The sequence below is a fragment of the Spea bombifrons genome, chromosome 1 (genome assembly GCF_027358695.1).
Source record: "Spea bombifrons isolate aSpeBom1 chromosome 1, aSpeBom1.2.pri, whole genome shotgun sequence".
Lineage (NCBI taxonomy): Eukaryota > Metazoa > Chordata > Amphibia > Anura > Pelobatidae > Spea > Spea bombifrons.
Genome location: NC_071087.1, coordinates 157,145,578 through 157,164,356, shown reverse-complemented (window position 1 = coordinate 157,164,356; position 18,779 = coordinate 157,145,578). Strand labels below are relative to the sequence as shown.

General features: G+C 39.9%; 1 protein-coding gene across 1 annotated transcript; it reads left to right on the top strand.

The window, feature by feature from the left end:
• Positions 1 to 7,167: 7,167 nt before the first annotated feature.
• On the top strand, positions 7,168 to 18,718 carry POLI (DNA polymerase iota). Its single transcript, XM_053448216.1, is given in 10 exon segments — positions 7,168 to 7,292; positions 8,182 to 8,304; positions 9,272 to 9,436; positions 10,265 to 10,420; positions 11,105 to 11,341; positions 12,227 to 12,405; positions 14,418 to 14,509; positions 15,649 to 15,782; positions 17,454 to 17,678; positions 17,903 to 18,718. Coding segments are annotated over 10 exon segments (2,094 nt in total). The 5' UTR covers positions 7,168 to 7,192; the 3' UTR covers positions 18,586 to 18,718.
• Positions 18,719 to 18,779: the final 61 nt, after the last annotated feature.

Sequence of the window (18,779 nt, the reverse complement as noted above, 5' to 3'; positions counted from 1 at the left end):
ATTTCACATCATACATGTACTTTTACAAAAAAGATAATAATAAAAATAATAAAACTTTTTTATAACAAAATTTTTTAGTTTTTTTACTTTGTTTGTAAAATGCAAATATTCCAGCAGGTTTTAACCATTTCAGAGCATTCCTTTAAAATTTGCCTCTAGGAACTCTAGAATAAATAAAATACATATAGAACATTTATCAGAATAGGAAAACTAAAGAACTAATTTATTTCATTTTATTTTTTTACGCCCTCTCAGTAAGTCTTTCATTCCATCTCAGCCGCTGACCCTCTAGTGTAAGATCCGGGCCTCATGTTCTAACTTCCCCTCCTGTACTTTGTTAATAAACCCCTTTAAGTATTTAAATGTTTCCATCCCATCCCCCGCTGTCTCCTCTCCTCCAGTCTACAGATTAAGACCCCTTTCCTGGTCATTTTTACCCTGTAAACCATTCCCCATTTTAGTCGCCCTCCCCCCAGAATGTCGGTATTCTTAATATACAAATTCTACTTATAATGTTGCATAGCTGCCAACTGTCCCGTATTGGTGGGCGGAGCCTGGTGTTTAAAGTTGGCCAGACTTGTCAGGCTGGTTCAGATGTCTCAGACGGAGACTGGGCGTGATGTTGAATATAACGTGCATCCTGATAGGTCACGTCATCTGCCGATCTGGTAGAATTCTTAATAGAAGCAACAATAACCCAATAAAAGTCACAAAACAACCAGAGCTTCTCTACTTTTGAAATCTAAAATCACAGATCTTGCAGGTAAAGTCTAGAATCACAACAAACTTTACTTAGACCCATGAGAAAGGGATGGATGAAAACATTCCATGTTCCCATGCATGGGCACGTGTGTGTGTGTGTGTATGTGTGTATGAGTGTGTGTGTGTGTGAATGGGCAGGGGGAATAGTCTTAAGTCTCCAAAGAGGGGCATGACTGTAAGTAACCCCGCGGTATCTGCTCTAGGACTCCGTGAAACAGAAAGGTGAGTGTGTGTATGTTAGAGCGAGGGTTAGTGTGCGTTTGTTAGAACGTGTGTTAATATTCCAGTGTGTTTGACGAGGGGAAGGCACCATTGGTACCGCTGCAATGGATGTTTGCTGATGGCTGATTCAGGCCTGGTTAATACAAATGGTTAATAGCAGGAAAAGGACTAAGATGAAATCCACCCACTGGTCGCCTATGTGACTTCACTTGGAGATCTCGCGGCTGCTTTGAAGTATCCGCCTCCCATTTCAATTAGTATTTATTGCAACTTAATTACCTAAAGGTAACTGAATGAGGCGCTGCGGTGAATGATTCATTATTCTACACTCAGAATCTTGACCCCTGCTGGGTTCATTACTTTAATGCCGCAGCCGAAACTCAGGGGCCAGGACAAAAGTAAAACTAGCTCCAAAGAAACAGAATAAAAGATGACTCAAAATGTTACTCTTCCAATTTTTTGGCCATCTGGTCCGGTGGGCAAATGTGCGGTGGGGGGGGGGAAAGTGGACAAGCGGAAGATCAGGTGCTGGGGGGTGCGTTCCGCCCGCAGAATATGTGTGGACAGAAAATGTAACGTGTGGCCATGCGTATCCAGCCTGTGGTCGCTGGCCTTAAAGTGCCAGGAATGCCAATTTTTCCCCGTCTAGCCCTGAAATTCCCTGAAGAGAGAAGCCCTCGTTTATTAACATTTCTGCTAATTGTCTCAATAAACTATAAAAAAGATATTAGAAATCACATGTTTTACGTTGTCTACCTGTCCTTGGTTATTGTTTGCTTTGGCCAATAGTTGCCCACTGTCTCGGATCCCGTGGCTGCTCACTCTGAAGCTATGCGATGTCATGCGATCTCATGACACCCGTGGAAATCCCCAGGAATTATGCTCAGCATCTGCAAGGCAGACTACAAAACCCACGACTTCCTGATCTACTCTCATACATTTCTTCATTACCGTATTTTAGCCCAATCTCCTTATGATACTGCCTTGTGGTAAACAATAGAATACCTCAGTCTTAATCACCCAGACAGATGCTCTGAATATAGAGGAATAGACTTCATTAGCATTGCCATAAAGCATCAGCTCAGTGTGGTGTATACAGCGCTGGGGGTTATTAACGTATACAGCGCTGGGGGTTATATTACTGTATATAGCGCTGGGGGTTATTACTGTATACAGCGCTGGTGGGGTTATTATTACTGTATACAGCGCTGGGGGGTTATATTACTATATACAGCGCTGGGGGGTTATATTACTGTATACAGCGCTGGGGGGGTTATTACTGTATACAGTGCTGGGGGTTATATTACTGTATACAGTGCTGGGGGGGTTATATTACTGTATACAGCGCTGGGGGGTATATTACTGTATACAGCACTGGGGGTTATATTTCTGTATACAGCGCTGGGGGTTATATTTCTGTATTCAGCACTGGAGGGTTATATTACTGTATACAGCGCTGGGGGTTATTACTGTATACAGCGCTGGGGGTTATATTACTGCATACAGCGCTGGGGGTTATATTACTGCATACAGCACTGGGGGTTATATTACTGCATACAGCGCTGGGGGTTAAATTACTGTATACAGCACTGGGGTTATATTACTGTATACAGCGCTGGGGGTTAATAATGTATATTGATAGTTGTTGGGGCTAAGGGAAAATCCAATCCTTATACTAGAATGACTGTTCACTCTGGGCAAGACCAAACTACTGTAAAAATAATTAGACAATTAATCAGAATGTGTCACGCCCGAATAAAAGCTCGGTGTCACCATTTTAAAAAAATAAACCAAACAGGAATATCATCAAGTATCAATCTCTGCTGGAAACCATAATCTTATAAAGATATTTACAGCTGCGGTTCCACTAAGCCTGAATAATAAAAGCTCTCTAACACCTTAAGTGAATAAACCTTAGCAGACGTATCAAACATCACAGAAACCTTTAAGAAGCCTTTTCACGCAGCGTCTGCTCCTGTGCCACGTGGCAAGTGTTCCCTGAAAAAGTATCAATGAGGCAAGACTTTATATGATTTTAAAGAACCCATTCACTTACGTTTCTGATGCTGCATTTAATAATAAATTTGGTAAATTAAACACACCAGGTGGGGTGGCACCCTTAAATAGAATTAACATTTATTTTAGTTTTTCATCGTCGTCGTCATCATCATCATCATCAAAAAGGCTTAAAAATCATTCTTGCAAGGATTTAGGGTCAGGGTTTTGTATAAGATGATTGTAGGCCGGTTACATAGAAAGGCAGACTTTGTATTTTAAAAAGTCCTTGTGTTAAATGCAATGTCCAACATAAAGATCCTTATTCCTTTTCTCATTTGTTCCATGATCTGGAGTCCTCCTGCAGAAAAAAAATTACTACACATGCAAGCATACCTCTCAACAGTCTCAGATTTCATGGTAAAGTCCCAATTTTAAGCACTGTATCAGGTAGTGGTCCCATTGATCAGATTTTTATATTTATATATATATATATATATATATATATATATATTTATAGAATATAAGATAGTAAATAAGAGAAAAGGATGTCATGTGGAAAGGGAGGATGAAATCCGTTCTAATGGTACCTGCTTTATCTTCTCTTCCATGTGAAACTGACTCTCCTGCAAAAGTCTAGAGACTGAAGTCTACTCGTTATTCACGCACCCCGTCCTACATTATAAAGATAAGTAAAGTGGAACTGGGGCACGCAACATGCCGGAAAGAGGGGATATAGAGATGTAATTACACTTAAAGTTATGGAGACAGAGAGGGTAGAATGCACCAGATTGTAAGTTCTAATGGTATCTGTTTTATCTTCTCTTCCATATGGAATTGACCTGCCTCCAAAAGCCTGGAGTGTGATCTACCCGTTCTTCATGCGCTACCCAACAGAAGAGGATACGCTGGATCCAACATTAAGAATAAGAATGTGATAGAAATAAAATGCAAATCATGTTTAAAATGTATTATTTTTACTGTTACCCCAAAAAAAACAGATATCAAAACCCAGTGAAGGATCAGCATTCATAGTGCAAATTCACCGATCTCTCCTCATTCCCAATTATAAAAGAGGACAAAACCCATTATAGTTCACTTTCCAGGGATCTCAACAAAGCCTGTGCTCAAGGACTCTGTCAGACATAGTGAAGCCTTCACCACGATGTGAACCAGCAGCCATGTCCCTCCCTCCCAGAGGCTGTCTTGTATTTAACCCCTTGGCTGCTAAGCCATTTCACACCCTGGTGCTAAGCTAGTTTTCGGCATTTTGGTGCATCTCACGTTTAAACGTGTTTCAAGTAAATTTCTTGGGAATAAACTATACAAACCATATATTGTTTTTTTCAGCACACCCAGCAGATTCCAAATATACCATTTTTATATGTGTATGTCTCATTAGGTTTGCAAAATACAACCAAAAATGGGAAAAAAGTGTAATTTTTCACTTCCAACTCAATAAAAACTAGTTTGTAATGTTATTTTTCTAAACTCTAATATCAAAACCTGTGTTGCTAAATATTTGTAGTAGGTAACCGGTCTAAAATAAACAGAAATTGAGAACAGTAGACTGTGTTTTTCTAATATTTTATTGCTAAAAGTTAAATTTATTAGACTATCACAAAATTCATCTTTAAATTTAATGCATGGCTGCCGTCAATTAAACAGCTCTAGCTGCCCGGGATGTTAAAATATGCCAACAAAACTATATATTTTTAGAAACTACACCCCCAGCCGCAGCAAATGAGGTCTTATTTGTATTTGTATCACAAATCTGACTTGCACAACAAATAAGTGAATATCACACAAATAAAAATAAAAAATAAATAAAATTAAAAGCGACAAGTTCATTTATGTCTTCCGCACTCCAGGTTTGTCCTAGAAACACATGCAGCCCCTCATTTGATGCGCCAAGGGGTGTAGTTTCTGAAAATATATACTTTATGTACCATAATTTAACTTCCCAGCTGTCTAGAGCTGTCTAAATGCAGCCATCACCCCTAAATGTTTTAAGACAATTTTTTAACAAGATTCTCCAATCTGCCATTTCTGAAGTTAAGGTGGTCGAGACATCAGGGAAGTTAAATTAGGGTACATAAAGTACACATTTCAAGAAACTACACCCCTTGGAGCTTCAAATGAGGGGTTACATGTATTTCTAGGACAAAAGTTAAGTTCACAGATAATGATGGAATATGTCGCTTTGGCTAGAAAATATGTTTTTTCTAACCATAGCGACATGTTCATTTGTGTCTTGCGCACTCCAGGTTTGTCCTAGAAACACACGCAGCCCCTCATTTGATGCGCCGAGGGGTGTAGTTTTTGAAAATATGTACTTTTTGTGCCATAATTTAACTTCTTACGTGAGCAGTAATGCCACGTCAAGGCTTCAACCCTAATTACTGACCATTCACACGCTTTTCATATCTCCATTCACTCGCAGAAGCACACACCATACTTTCCATACATTCACTCGCAGAAGCACGCACCATTCTTTCCCCTTACAATCCCAAAGAGATGGGGAGGGAGAAAAAAATCACTTTTACAGCAAAAATAAGTTTTGCAGTAAAAATGCAAGGGGCTCCAGGGATGACATGGTTAACTTACGTACTACAGGCGTAAATTGGCTAAATTTGGCTAATTTTGGCTACTTTTGGCTAATTTTGGCTACCTTTGGCTAAATTTAACCCCATGATCACTTTAAAATTTAGTATCGCCCATTTTTAAAAAGGGAATGTGACTTTTTATAGCTATATGATCGCTGTGGTAACATTGGCTACCACAGTGATCATTTAGCTAGAATACTTAAACTTTTTTTTTTTTTTTTAAAGTTAAACCAGTTTATGTTTAGATAATTTAATTTGGGGGTCTCTAGGCAATTTTGATCTTTATTTATCTGCCTTTAGAGACCCCCAAATCATTTTTTTTACTTTTTTGTACATTTTTATTTTTTTAACATAATAATTTTTATTCTTTTTTTACAAGCATTATACCGTTGGAAAGGTGAGGCGATTACCTTTCCAACGGTATATGTTGGGGGTCTGTAGCTACTCAGATGCCTGAGATACAGGCATCTAAGCAGCATGCCCCCATACCGTGAAAACTGACAATTGTCAGTTTTCAATAAAGTTGCGCGGTGACGTCATCGCGTCATTACGCGCGACGTCACCGGCCGGATCGGGTGGTCCCAGCGATGCCCTTCAAAATGAGGGGCAGATCGCCGGGGTAGGTGGTGATGGGGGTCCACAGACCCCCATCAAGGTAGGAGAGTGCTAGCGACGGCATGGTGCCGTCGTTAGCACCTGACTGGGACTGCTAGCGACGGCACCATGCCGTCGTTAGCAGTCAAGGGGTTAATCGCACGCAGCCTGCACACAGCTCCTGAATGTTGGAGACATTTGTGGTCCCTCTTAAGAAAATCAGCCAATGGCTGAGAGATTTAAGATTGTGTAAATTACCGCCTGACTATACAGCCGAAATACTATTACATCATACTATTGCATTATGTCTGTGTGTCGGGGGGATATAACCCCAAAAGCCATATTAAAAAGTATGAGAAATGAGAAAGCAGCGTTTCTGGCTGCTCTTCTTGTTTTAGGCACCAGTGAAGTCCAGCCCCAACTACAATGCCTCAGCAGGCCCTCCGCCATAAGTTAATTATTTCTGCTGAGGCAAACACCCTCTTACAGTTTTGGTGCTGAGAATCACACCTGCCTGTATACTCAGTCTAACACAGGCTGAGCATTCTGGGAGGCACTATACAAATTGAAAGTGCTAATCAAGTTCCAACCCCCACTGCTAACACCAACTATCTCTACACACAAGCCGGTGGTTAACGCGCTTCCCGCTCTTTTCCAACAGTGCCTAGAGCCACGCCCCCTGACCCTGGCTTGTCAGGGTGCCCCAGTCGACTGTCGCTAAACGCCTCGGAGCCCCGCCTCTGCATCCGCCCATCACAGTGCGCAGTACTCTTTCTGTGCTCAGCTGTCAGGGTGTACGCACCACTTCCCCTATTGCCGCCAGTCATGCTGCTCACAACTCCGCCCCCTGTCTTTCAGAAGTCACGCCTCTGTCAAAGTTTTCCTTCGGAAACTCTGCCCCTGCTACCAGCTGTCACTCAGAAGGCACGCCCCCTGCTCCCCGCCTCCCGCTCCCGGACTGACTCCCCTGTTCCGCCTCGCTGTGTGTGACGGGCTGTGTATCGCGGGCTGCTATGGACTCGCCGCGGGATATAGAGGATGAGGAAGAAGACACTGACTGGCTGGCCCGAGATGTGGCCCCTGACGCCCCAAGCGGACACCCTGCTGCTCGGTGTAAATGCCTTCTCGCTGGGGTATTAAGAGTGCATAGTGTAGATACACTGCCTAGGGACATTTATGCATAGATACCCCCTCCCTGTGTCATTCAGGGTACCCAAGGCTGCACGGGGTTGGCCTATATACACAGTAACTGACTCCCCTGATTGTTAATAATGAGTAAGTTTAATAAAGCTTTAGGGGTTTGGAGCGATCGATGCGTTCACATGGCAGCTTCTCTGTAGTAATGGCCAGTGCAGTCACGTGATGTTTTTTTGTGGAGTTTGTCATTGCCTCCCTTCATCATCGCCAGGCGGAGGCCTCCGGTACCCGGCGCGTCACTTACTGACAGAATGCGAACCAATTCTAATGAAAGTTTCAGGAAAATAAAATTAAAAAAAGAAATATTCTTAAAAAGACGGCTTTCTGAAATATTTAAAAACAATTCTGATCTGTGTGAAAATTTACCTGCACCAAAAATTCACCCCGGCTAGTGTATATTTAATACGGTGTCACGAATGCAAATTGTCAAAACAATTCATTAGGTAAATGGGGCTGCCTTTGGAAATTTGGTTATTTTATGTCCATCTTTCTGGATGCCGGCCAAGCTGAGTGTGTTTACTGTGCATGGTGAAGGGCCAAGCACCCTGTATAGTGCATTAGTGAATCTGAGATTTTCTGGTATACATCATGCAGGGCAGCTTAGACCTGGGAGAAACACACCGGGGACAGAATAAATAGTGAATTAATAAAAACGAACCCCGCTTTACTGAATAAAATAAAAACTCAGACAAAGTCGCTTGTTTTGTAGGGTCAAAAGAAAGGATATTCAGGCCGGGGCGCTTTATACGTAGAAAAGATAACTGTTTTATAAATTGTGTTAATAACGGAACGGATTTTCATTTAGTTTCAAGAAATTCGGGGACATCGTGTTCCGCTGAGAACCGAGTTATCATACACATAGACATGGACTGCTTCTACGCCCAGGTCGAGATGATTCGCAACCCGGAGCTGAAGGATATACCTCTCGGTAACGTGATCGTTTGTTTAGACCTTTCTACTTTTTGTATTATTATTATTATAGAGTAGGGGTGGAATAAGTTCATTTATTATGCATTTTACCTATGAACGTCATAGCAGTTCGGCTGAAAAAATAGGAACGCCTTAGGATGGGGCTTGACAAACCCCATGCGTCAAGGTTGTCAGGGAGACAAGAAATGTCTTCCGGGCACCTAGGGCTTTGCTGAACATGGGCAGCGCTGGGTTAACTAACGATGGGCCAGCAGGCCACGCTGACCGAGTCTGAGTGCAGGGATGTGATGTCATTTTTGGCACATGTGAGGACCTCAAGCGAGCAGAAGTACTGCCGTTGCTGGCGGGCTTCTCCCTCCCAAGCCAACAAAGGACAAAATATTAGGACACCTGGCCATTACACCAACAGGGCCTTTGATGACATCACATTCTAAATACATAGACATTAACATGTAATTGGCCCCCTTTGCAGCTATAACAGCTTCCGCTCTTCTGGGAAACCTTTCTACAAGATTTTGGGGAGTTTCTGTGGGAATTTTTTCCCATTCAACCAGTAGAGGATTTGTGAGGTCAGGCACTGATGTTGGACGAGACGCCCGGCTCCATTCCGGTTCATCCCAAAGGTGCACAAACCAAAGTCCATAAAGACACCGTTGGATGGAATTTTTTCCCTCGATCCGGTACTAGTTTAGTTGACCATGGTCATCTTTAGCCTTGGACCCAAATCATTTTTTTAGGTCCACACATTTCCCATTTTTTTCCTTTTGTAAATTTTTTTTTAAAACCTGCTTTAACCTCTTGTCTATAAAACGTTTTGCTCACCTAACAGTTTCCTGAACTTCCTATCAACTCTTGTACTTTTTACGAAACATGAAATAAATTGATATTCCTCTCAGAAGCCTTTTGTAAAGAAATGAATCACTTTTAATGTGTAATATCTTGTTTTTTTCCCCTTTATTTTTTAGGTGTTCAGCAGAAATTTATCGTGGTGACTTGTAATTATGAAGCCAGAAGGATGGGCGTAACAAAACTGATGTTGATTAAAGACGCCAAAGAGAAGTGTCCAGACCTAGTACTGGTTAGTGGAGAGGATCTGACTCCCTACCGAGAAATGTCTTACAGAATTACGGGTACTTGTTAATATTCTGGAAGGGAAATTAACATTTTGAGTTATTGTACCTAGAAAAAAGGCATTTAATGATTTGTGCAAATTTCCCACGGTGGCCATTTTTAAAATTGTTTTCTATATTAGTTAGATGTGATTTAAATCAAAGGATAGTTATGAAAATAACTTTTCAAATGAATTAAGATCAAACATAATTCTCCTGCAAACTCTCATGACTGTTCTTTTTGTGAATAAACCTCAATGAGTGATTAGTAGGTAAAGTGCACTTTGAAATACACTGTGAGTGACCCTAACCCTCTGTGAGTACTTTAATATATTCCAAAACAAAAATATAATAAAAGCACAGTAATTACCTATTGTAGAAGATGCTGCCCTGCTGCTGCAGCTGCTGCTCTACTCCATGATCTCACATTTCTTGCCTCTGATTGGCTGCTTGAAGCAAGGAGTTAGTGACAGGGAAGTCCTCCCATCGAAATCAATGGCAGCACTTTCCACGCATGCGCACCTGGTTCCTAACATTACACCGCTCAAAGCTTTTGCAGAGCCAGAGCTGAAGGTGAGTATATCGTGCAGCCTGATGTATTCGGCCGAACGCATCTCCTGCAGGGCTATTAGCTGAGCGGTGAGGAAAGGGGAAATTTAAAAGTGCATATATATTGGCTGAAGGGTTCCTTTAAGAAACCTTTTTTTTGTTTTTTGTCCTTGGAAATGCATCGATCTCCTTGGTTTTAGTGAGTCAAGATGTTGAAGGAATAAAGCAATAATTCATCTCTACTGGTGTCAGTAGGGTTTTGGTTGGTTGCTCTTGTTGATAAGTTTTTCTTTGTTTCAGAATTGTTGGAAGAATTCAGTCCAAAGGTGGAAAGGCTTGGATTTGATGAAAACTTCATCGATGTCACCGATCTGGTTGATAAGAAATTACAGCAGGAGCCTCGGAAGGAAAGCAATCTAGAGGTCTCTGTGTGTGGTCATGTGTACAATGACCAAAGTAAGCCGTTATATAGTATTTTTTTTTATTGTTTGTTACTTTCTGCTGTGTTCTACAGCATTGCAGATAAATCAGGCATATGTATCTGATTTCCTTTGGTCTCTAGTGTTCTAGGATTGTTCAAAATCATACTGATCATTCCAATGGCTTTTTATTTATAAAAAACTTTTTATAGTTCTATAATGAAGTAAATCAAATTGTCTATAATATATAGAGATAACCTGTAAAAGACACTATAATTTATCCTAAAATGTTGTAGGTCACCAAGAAAGGATTACAATAGTCAATGTAGGAGGTAATGAGGGCATGGATAAGAGCCTTGGTGGCAGACAAACTCAATGCGGGGGTGAGCTAGAAGTCAGAGTTAAGGTTGACACAAAGGCAGCAAGCATTAAGCTGATGAGCAAATCTTAGCGTTGGAGGGAGGGAAGACGAGAAGTTTGGTTTTGGAGAGATTGAGTTTTGGCAAACGGCATTATAAATAAAATTGAATGTAATAAGCTGTTTAGATAAGTGATTTGTGATTACTTTATTGCAAGCTTGCCTTGATCTATCCAACAAACTAGCCATCTTTACCACAATGAACAAAATCACTCGGTCGCAGCCTTACGTATCCAACCTTAGAAACTCACATTGCGTATTTTACTGAGCTCTGCCACTAATAACTACTTTCCGTTTGCACAGCTTTTAACCCGGAAGACGGGGCTCACATGCGGATCGCGGTTGGATCTCAGATTGCGGCTGAAATCAGAGCAGCTTTGTGTAATAGGCTGGGTGTCACCTCATGCGCGGGAATTGCATCCAATAAGCTGTTATCCAAGTTGGTTTCTGGAACGTTTAAACCAAACCAGCAAACAGTCCTGTTCCCAGAAAACAGCAGTCATCTTATTAATGGTCTTAATCATGTGAAGAAAGTCCCAGGTAAGCGATTAGACCAGCCTCCAAACGTCCTTCCTCTTACAGGGGGTAGAGAAATGCAGAAGAACATCTTTATTAAGGGAAAGCCCTTATATTATTTTAAAAAAAATGCATTGGCATTAGGGCTTAGACATTAATGCAGCGATTGTCGGGAAGGCTATGGCAGGGGGTTTGTGCTGGACATTTTTCTAAGTACCCCATAGCTATTAATGATTTCCGCAAGCCTTGTAACTCACACTTGAGTCCTTTTTTTGCCAACCCGCGGGCTTTTGGGGTCTAGAAAAGCTCAGTCCCTGGTCCACAGTCTCCCATTTTATATGATTTTAATACCATGTGCGATATGTTTTTTTCCGTCTACTTTTCATAAGTGTGCACTTTAAGTGCTACTAGAGAAGCCTTGGACTGCTTAATGCAGAGTTTTTGGGGAACATTAATAACACCCCCCACCATAAATAACTAAACAAAAACAGGTATGAATCTTCTCCTTAATTAGCATAAATTAAGACCTTACTGATCCACCTGTATTTATCTAAGGAAATTCACAATTCTTACATTGTTGGGTGGCTTCAGAGTTCTGCCAGAGAGGAGCAGCTACAAGCAAATATTTGAGGAACAAAGTACACATTTTGCCAATTTTATTTTTATTCTGAACCCTGTTTTCACAGAACCTGGGACCTTTACTCATTTCTTTCTGTAAAGTGTTTCATACAGTGGATAGTGGATAGAGCATACTCCAGGATCCTATATATATATATATATATATATATATATATATATATATATATATATATATATATATATATATATTGATTGATATGTATTTATTTGTTAGTGTTAGGAAATTAAAGAGGTTATATTTACACTTTACTGATGATTTATATACTTTAGGTATTGGCTACAAAACCTCTCAGCGTCTTGAATCTCTGAACCTTAGCCACATCAGAGACTTGCAAAGCTGTCCCTTGTCGATGCTGGAGAAGGAGTTTGGAAGGTCAGCTGCGCTCCGGATGCAGATGCTCAGCAGAGGAGAAGACAATTCACCAGTTACACCATCTGGACCTCCCCAGGTATCAGAGGCTTATTCAAACGCTTGACCAAGTAGTAACTGATTTAATTACAGACAAGGCCATCTATTTTCTTTTTGCTATAAAACCTCATATGTTACTCGGCACATGTCCTTATCTTAGGTGCAGTCCCATACGGCTACTCCGCTACCACTTCTGCTGGAAGGCCGGTATGTTTGTCCACCACCTACTCAGCAAAGCAATGTTTTCTTACATTACATCTATGCCTCTTTTTAACTATGACCTCTTGTCCTAGCAGGTTTACCTTCTTTGAAATATGTTATTAGCCCCATTATGTGCTTACACATTCCTATAATTCACTCATTCTCTTCCTTGCTCTGTACAAGGAATCTGTACAAAGATTATTTTGTATTTTTCTTGCTAATTTTTATCCTGTAAGCCAGGGGTCTCCAAACGAAGTTTCCAGTAAGAGGCCACATTGTATTTTTTACACATTTTTGCAGGCCAAAGAAAAAAAAACAGTTTTAAAAATGAATGAATATGTTTTATTTGGATGTTTTGGGGCTAATCAGTGCGATATGATTCAGAACAAGAGAAATGTGATGATTACAAAGAAAGGATGCTGTTCTTAAAATGAAATATAGAGATCAACTGAATAACACGTACAAAGCCTGCATTTTCTGTGTATAGATCAAATGAGAACAACATGGAAACAGATCAACTGAATATCACGTTCCAAACCCCGCATTGCAGGTGTAGATCAACTCAGAAGCATACAGATTAACATAAATGCATGTAACATTCTATTTTAATATCCTAAAAAGATACACAATTTTAATTTAAAAAAAAATGTATGTGTATAGTGTTTAGAGAGGGTCTGCATGTATGTGTGTGCAAGTGTATGGTGTTGGGGTAGCTGTGTGTGTGCGAGTGTGTAAGTGTAGCGCTGCCCTTAACCATTTTAACAACAACTCACATCATAATTCATATGCCATGCCCGCCAACTACCATATTCATACCTCATCATCATATTCCTCCCCCATAATTTCCATCCTCTATAACCCCCTCCATCTCTGAACCCAGCGTTATTTGCCCTTCATACCCCCCCAGCCTTTCCCCAATTCATATTTTTATGTTTGTGTTAATACCTCCCTGTCGCCTGGCGAGTCTGTCAGTCTGCCTGCCTGAAGGCCTGCGGTGCAGTCCCGCTCCAGTCATCAGTGCCGGATATGATGTTATATTCACTGCTACGCTGACTGGCAGGCGCGCAGCGGATCTGTATCTCAATCGGCACAGACCTCTTTTATGGCCGCAGCCACACACATTCGGATGAGGCAGCCTACCCAGAAATTTCACAGGTAGCCCATTCTGGCCCTGCCTGGGCAAGTTGCTGCGAGCCAGAAATAGGCAATAGTTGGGAGACCCCTGCTATAAACCATGTACCATTTTAATAGCTTTTGGTAGGGCTGCCTCCAAAATATCTAATGCTTTTTTATTTTATTTTATACATAAGGGGCTTGATTCAGTGACCCATCTAAAATTTAGACTTTCAGAAAAAGCAGATCTCACATGAAAAAGTAGTTTCAATTATGTGTTATTTAGTGCCAAATATGTAGAGATGTCAATCGCATTACTACTGTATTGGAGATCATTGTAAAATTAACCTTATTTTCCCAGTAAAAATGCCATGTTTAATAATAAAGTATAATCAGAACTAGCGGTAATGTTTTTCCATACTTTCCTGCAGTATATGGGATGTATAACTGAGTAACAGATTCCTGTCTGTGGGTTTATACATCCCACATACAGCAGGGGGCAGCACTTTACACGTAAGGATCAGCGACATGGTAAATGCATGCGTGTTGAAAAAAATGGCTACGGAGGTCACCCTATTGTTCAAGTAATTGAAAAAAAAAATGTTTTACCAATCTTTAAAAACCAACATTTATTAGGTAGAATTTTTTTTTTCACATTTTGCAGTAATAGTCATTTTCACTCAGTATCTTATTATTATTCTCACCCGTATTTGATTCCCTGTTTTGTGTATTCAACAGTCTCTAAGTGACGAAGATTCCTTTAAAAAATGCTCAACAGTATTAGAAGTAAAAACAAAAATTAAAGAGCTCCTTGACAGTCTGCTGAACCGGTGAGTAAACACATTTCTGATATAAACCATGTTATAAAGATCTGTGTTTTAGCGCTGTTAGGAGGCTGTGTTCACTAAACTTTGCTCTATGGTAAAATGAATGTTTGGGGCATTTCGGGCATTACATGTACCTTAATGCATGTGATGGATGTGCCCTTTAAATTAACATTTTCACCTGCAGTGTCTTCTAAAGTGAAGTATTTATTTTCAAACAGGTTGAAGAATATATATTAAAGTAAACACGTAAGTATGCGTTCATGGTGAGGCTGCATTGAACAGTAAATTTTCTTTTTCAGTGCATTCTTTTATGAGAGTGTGTGTGTGTGTAATATATATAATTAACCCCTTCAATACCAAAAAGGGAAAAGATGTCCCTAGAGGGCCGATGGAGCTGAAAGAAATCACATAGCTGAATTCTCCATCCTATTGCAGATCCCCTGTACTTCTGCGCATGTGATCGCTGCTACAGCCAGTCGTACGCATGGATACTGTTAACCTGTAAAAAAAACAGTTTAAAAAAAAATTACACTTTTTAAAATGTTTTTTACCATTTTTGTTATGTAATTTGAGTGCATATTGGGTAGTAATTGTGGTTGGGGTTAGTGGGAACTTAGATTTAGAATTACATAAAAAATAAGAAAACGTAAAATACATGAGTTATATATGAACATAAGGTGTTTTTTTTTTTAAAAGGGCAAGTAAACAAATATTTTTAGTATGTTTTAACTTTTATACTAGCTGTGAATAATTTATATACCTGTAAAACTGAACACGTTTATTTTTTTTTAATCCAATTTTTGTATATTTGTTTTCTTAAAAAAAAAAATGTCATACATTTATGAATATATGTATGAATAGAAAAAAAAGGCTTGTCACAAAAAATATAATTTGTGTGGATTCACCAAATAAGAGAGAAAACAACAGTCGAAGAAATAGCAAAAACCTAACAAATGCTCTGGTACTATAGTCTGGTTCTTAAGGGGTTAAACATCCGTGAAGATTTTCAGTTAGGCTGAGGGAATCATAGCAATATTTTTGATAAGGCTCTTTGTGTACAGGTTCCATAAGGACCCTAAGCAGAATCAGACTTCAGTCATTGTACATTGTATTCGCATCAGTGAAATGTTCGCTTTGTTTAGATTGTCCAAAGATGGAAGAATTCCACACACGCTGCGCCTGACCATACGCCAGTTCCACCCGACCAATAAATGGTTCAATCGAGAAAGCCGCCAGTGCGCTATTCCAAATCACATAATCCAGAACATGGGTGCAGGTGAGGGCTCTTCTCTTTATATTAATTATAATCCCACCATAATACCTGCTCTGCCTATATATACAGACAGTGAGTTTAGTTCAGTACCCGCTCTTATTGAGACACAGAATGTTAAACATCCAAATAGGGAAATCTGATACTTAGTTACAAGCTCCATTCTGCATTCCATTTAGATTTCTCCTTGGATGAAGAAGCTCTAAAATGTTAATATTTATTCTATCACTTATAGTATTCTGCTTCTTGAAAAAACAAACAAATTCCAGGCCCTTTTTTGAAGGCATTTATTGTATTTGATACATTGATAGCACCCTTGGCAGTGAATTCCATACCTATATTGTAGGGATGCACCAAAAAGAAAAAAAAACAGCCGAAAAAATCATCTGCAGGGGCCAGGCTGCTTACCTGTGCTTTGCTATGTGCGAGCAGCATCTCGTGTACTGGCCAGGAGAAGCAGGGACCCAGCAGCGTCACGTTTATGCTTCGTACCCCGGTGAGAGAAGTTGTTCGCACAGATGGAAGCAGCAGGGCCCCTGCAGAAGTCTGCGAGTGAGAGATCTGCAGGTCAGGTAAGGGGGTTTGGGAGGGTGTATGAGCAAGTATGTGTGATTAAGGAAATGAATGAATATATAAATGAGTGAATGAATGTTTGTGAATGAGTAAATGTGTGTGTTATAGCATAGATGTGTAAGTGGGGGGGTAGCATGGCATAGGGAGCTTGTAATCACACTCCTATCATGCTCAGGTTCTAGCGTTCTAGCATGTACTGACTGCCTGGGCATGGTAGGAGTATATATATATATATATATATATATATATATATATATATATATAATATTGTTGCGTTAACCACACTTTTATTAAAAGTAAGTAACACACCAAAATTGGACAGGAAAATTCAATAACAATATTAATTATATATATATATATATATATATATATATATATATATATAATTGTTAACAGCAATCACACTCCTATCATGCTAAATCAGCCAGTACATACTGGAATTTGGGTATGATAGGAGTGTTATTGCTGTTATATATATATATATTGTTATTGGATTTTTTTTGTCCAATTTTGGTGTGTTATTTACGTTTAATAAAAGTGAATGCTGAATTTTCGATTTCGGTGCATCCCAATTTTATTGCCCTCACTGTAAAGAATCCTTTCCTATGTTGTGTATTACGTCTTTGCTCTTCCCGTCCGACCTCCTTGTTCTTTGTACATTTCTGTTAATGTTTAGGTCGCTGGAGAGCTCTTTACGTTTGCCCCACACATATTTATACAAGGTGATAATGCACATATTTATATAATGTAATAATGCACATATTTATACAATATCACTTATAATAAGACACAGTTTTTCTAGCGCACGTAGATGTAATATATAGCCTCTCTTCATAATAAATCTTCCAGTCCCCTTATTAGTTTTGTAGCCCTTTTTAAGGTGATGTTTTACCATTGACTTGGACTTAGCAGCTGCTGACTGGCATTGGGCACCTCTTTTCCCAAGGGAGATATTTTCCCATAATGCATAACTTCTCATTTGTCTGTATTGAACTAAATTTCCCCGCTACATATGTCCAGCTTTACACCTCTTATATATATAAATCTTGTGTCATTTAACCCATGTTTCTCCTTTAGTAGATTAGTAATATGTTATTTACCTAGAATTGGATGGTCCCGCAGCACCTCTGATGGAATTACTAATGAAGCTGTTTGAAAAGATGATCAATGTAAAGATGCCTTTCCACCTCACGCTTCTGAATGTCTGCTTCTCCAACCTGAAGGCTCCTACCTCTTCCCGAAATTCAATAGGGTTCTACCTAAGTCAGAAAACACAAGCAAAGAGCCCTCCGCACACAAAGGTAACTCCTTACTCTCTGTAACATTAGTGCGATATTCTTATTGTGTTGTAAGAGTTACAAGTGCAAACTTTAATAAGTAGAATGGATATAGCCATATCGGCGGCCCAGTAAAAGGTCCGCTAAAGAGTGAAAACATTGTAACCCTGCACTATTACATCTATTACATCCCATGTAACGTTACGTTGTTGTAAAGCATTTCTCACTATTAATATTAATTGTGCTCCCTCTTTCTGTTCCCAAAGAAAAATCCAGCAGCTTTCTCTGAAGCAGATCGCAGTCCGGGTAAAGATTTCCCCCCTTCCGATAAGACGTGTTCAGTCTCCCTACCCGAGGATATTGACATGGATGTGCTTAGCCAGCTACCTGAGGATATCCGGAACGAGATTCTCCGAAGTCCAGCAGTCTCACAAACACATAAGAGTAACCAGACGGTGCCACCCTCTAAAGGCATACGCAGTTTCTTCAGTAAAGTAACGCCAGATGATCCATCTACAAGTAAATCATTGAGTAAGGAACATCCACGGGTTTCCTTAAACAATCAAGTAGAAGTCCCTCAGTATGAAGATACCAAATCCAGCAGCAGCATCGCAGGAGAGTCCGCGGGTACCAGTACCTCCAACCCGCACGATCAGCCTGATGGTAGTTGTACCATAAACACTCCATATTCTGATGTAGCAGCAGAAATGGATTGCACGGAATCGGGCAGCCGAGAGACATCCCTGTTACTTCCAAAGAGCGTTGATCAGGGAGTATTTTCAGAGCTACCTTCGGAGCTACAGAAAGAACTCCTATCTGAGTGGAAACAGCAAAAGCACACTTCCAAAATGAAAGCGCAGAGCAAGAAACCACCAGAGAAATCAAGAGTGGCGAAGGGTAAAAAGACTCTCGTATCAAAACTGCCTAACAGCGTACTAAAGTATTTCAAGCCGAGCTAGGTAACGGATCGTGTAAATACTAACACGATCCGTTACCTACTATTAATGTGTAATTAGGGAATGTAAAAATATTTTTTTATATATATGTAATGTAAATAATTATACATTTAGAAATATTTACTGTTTCTGGCCTGTACTCCATATACTTTGCAAAACAAGAAAATGTAACAATAAAAAAAAAAAAATCCATATAT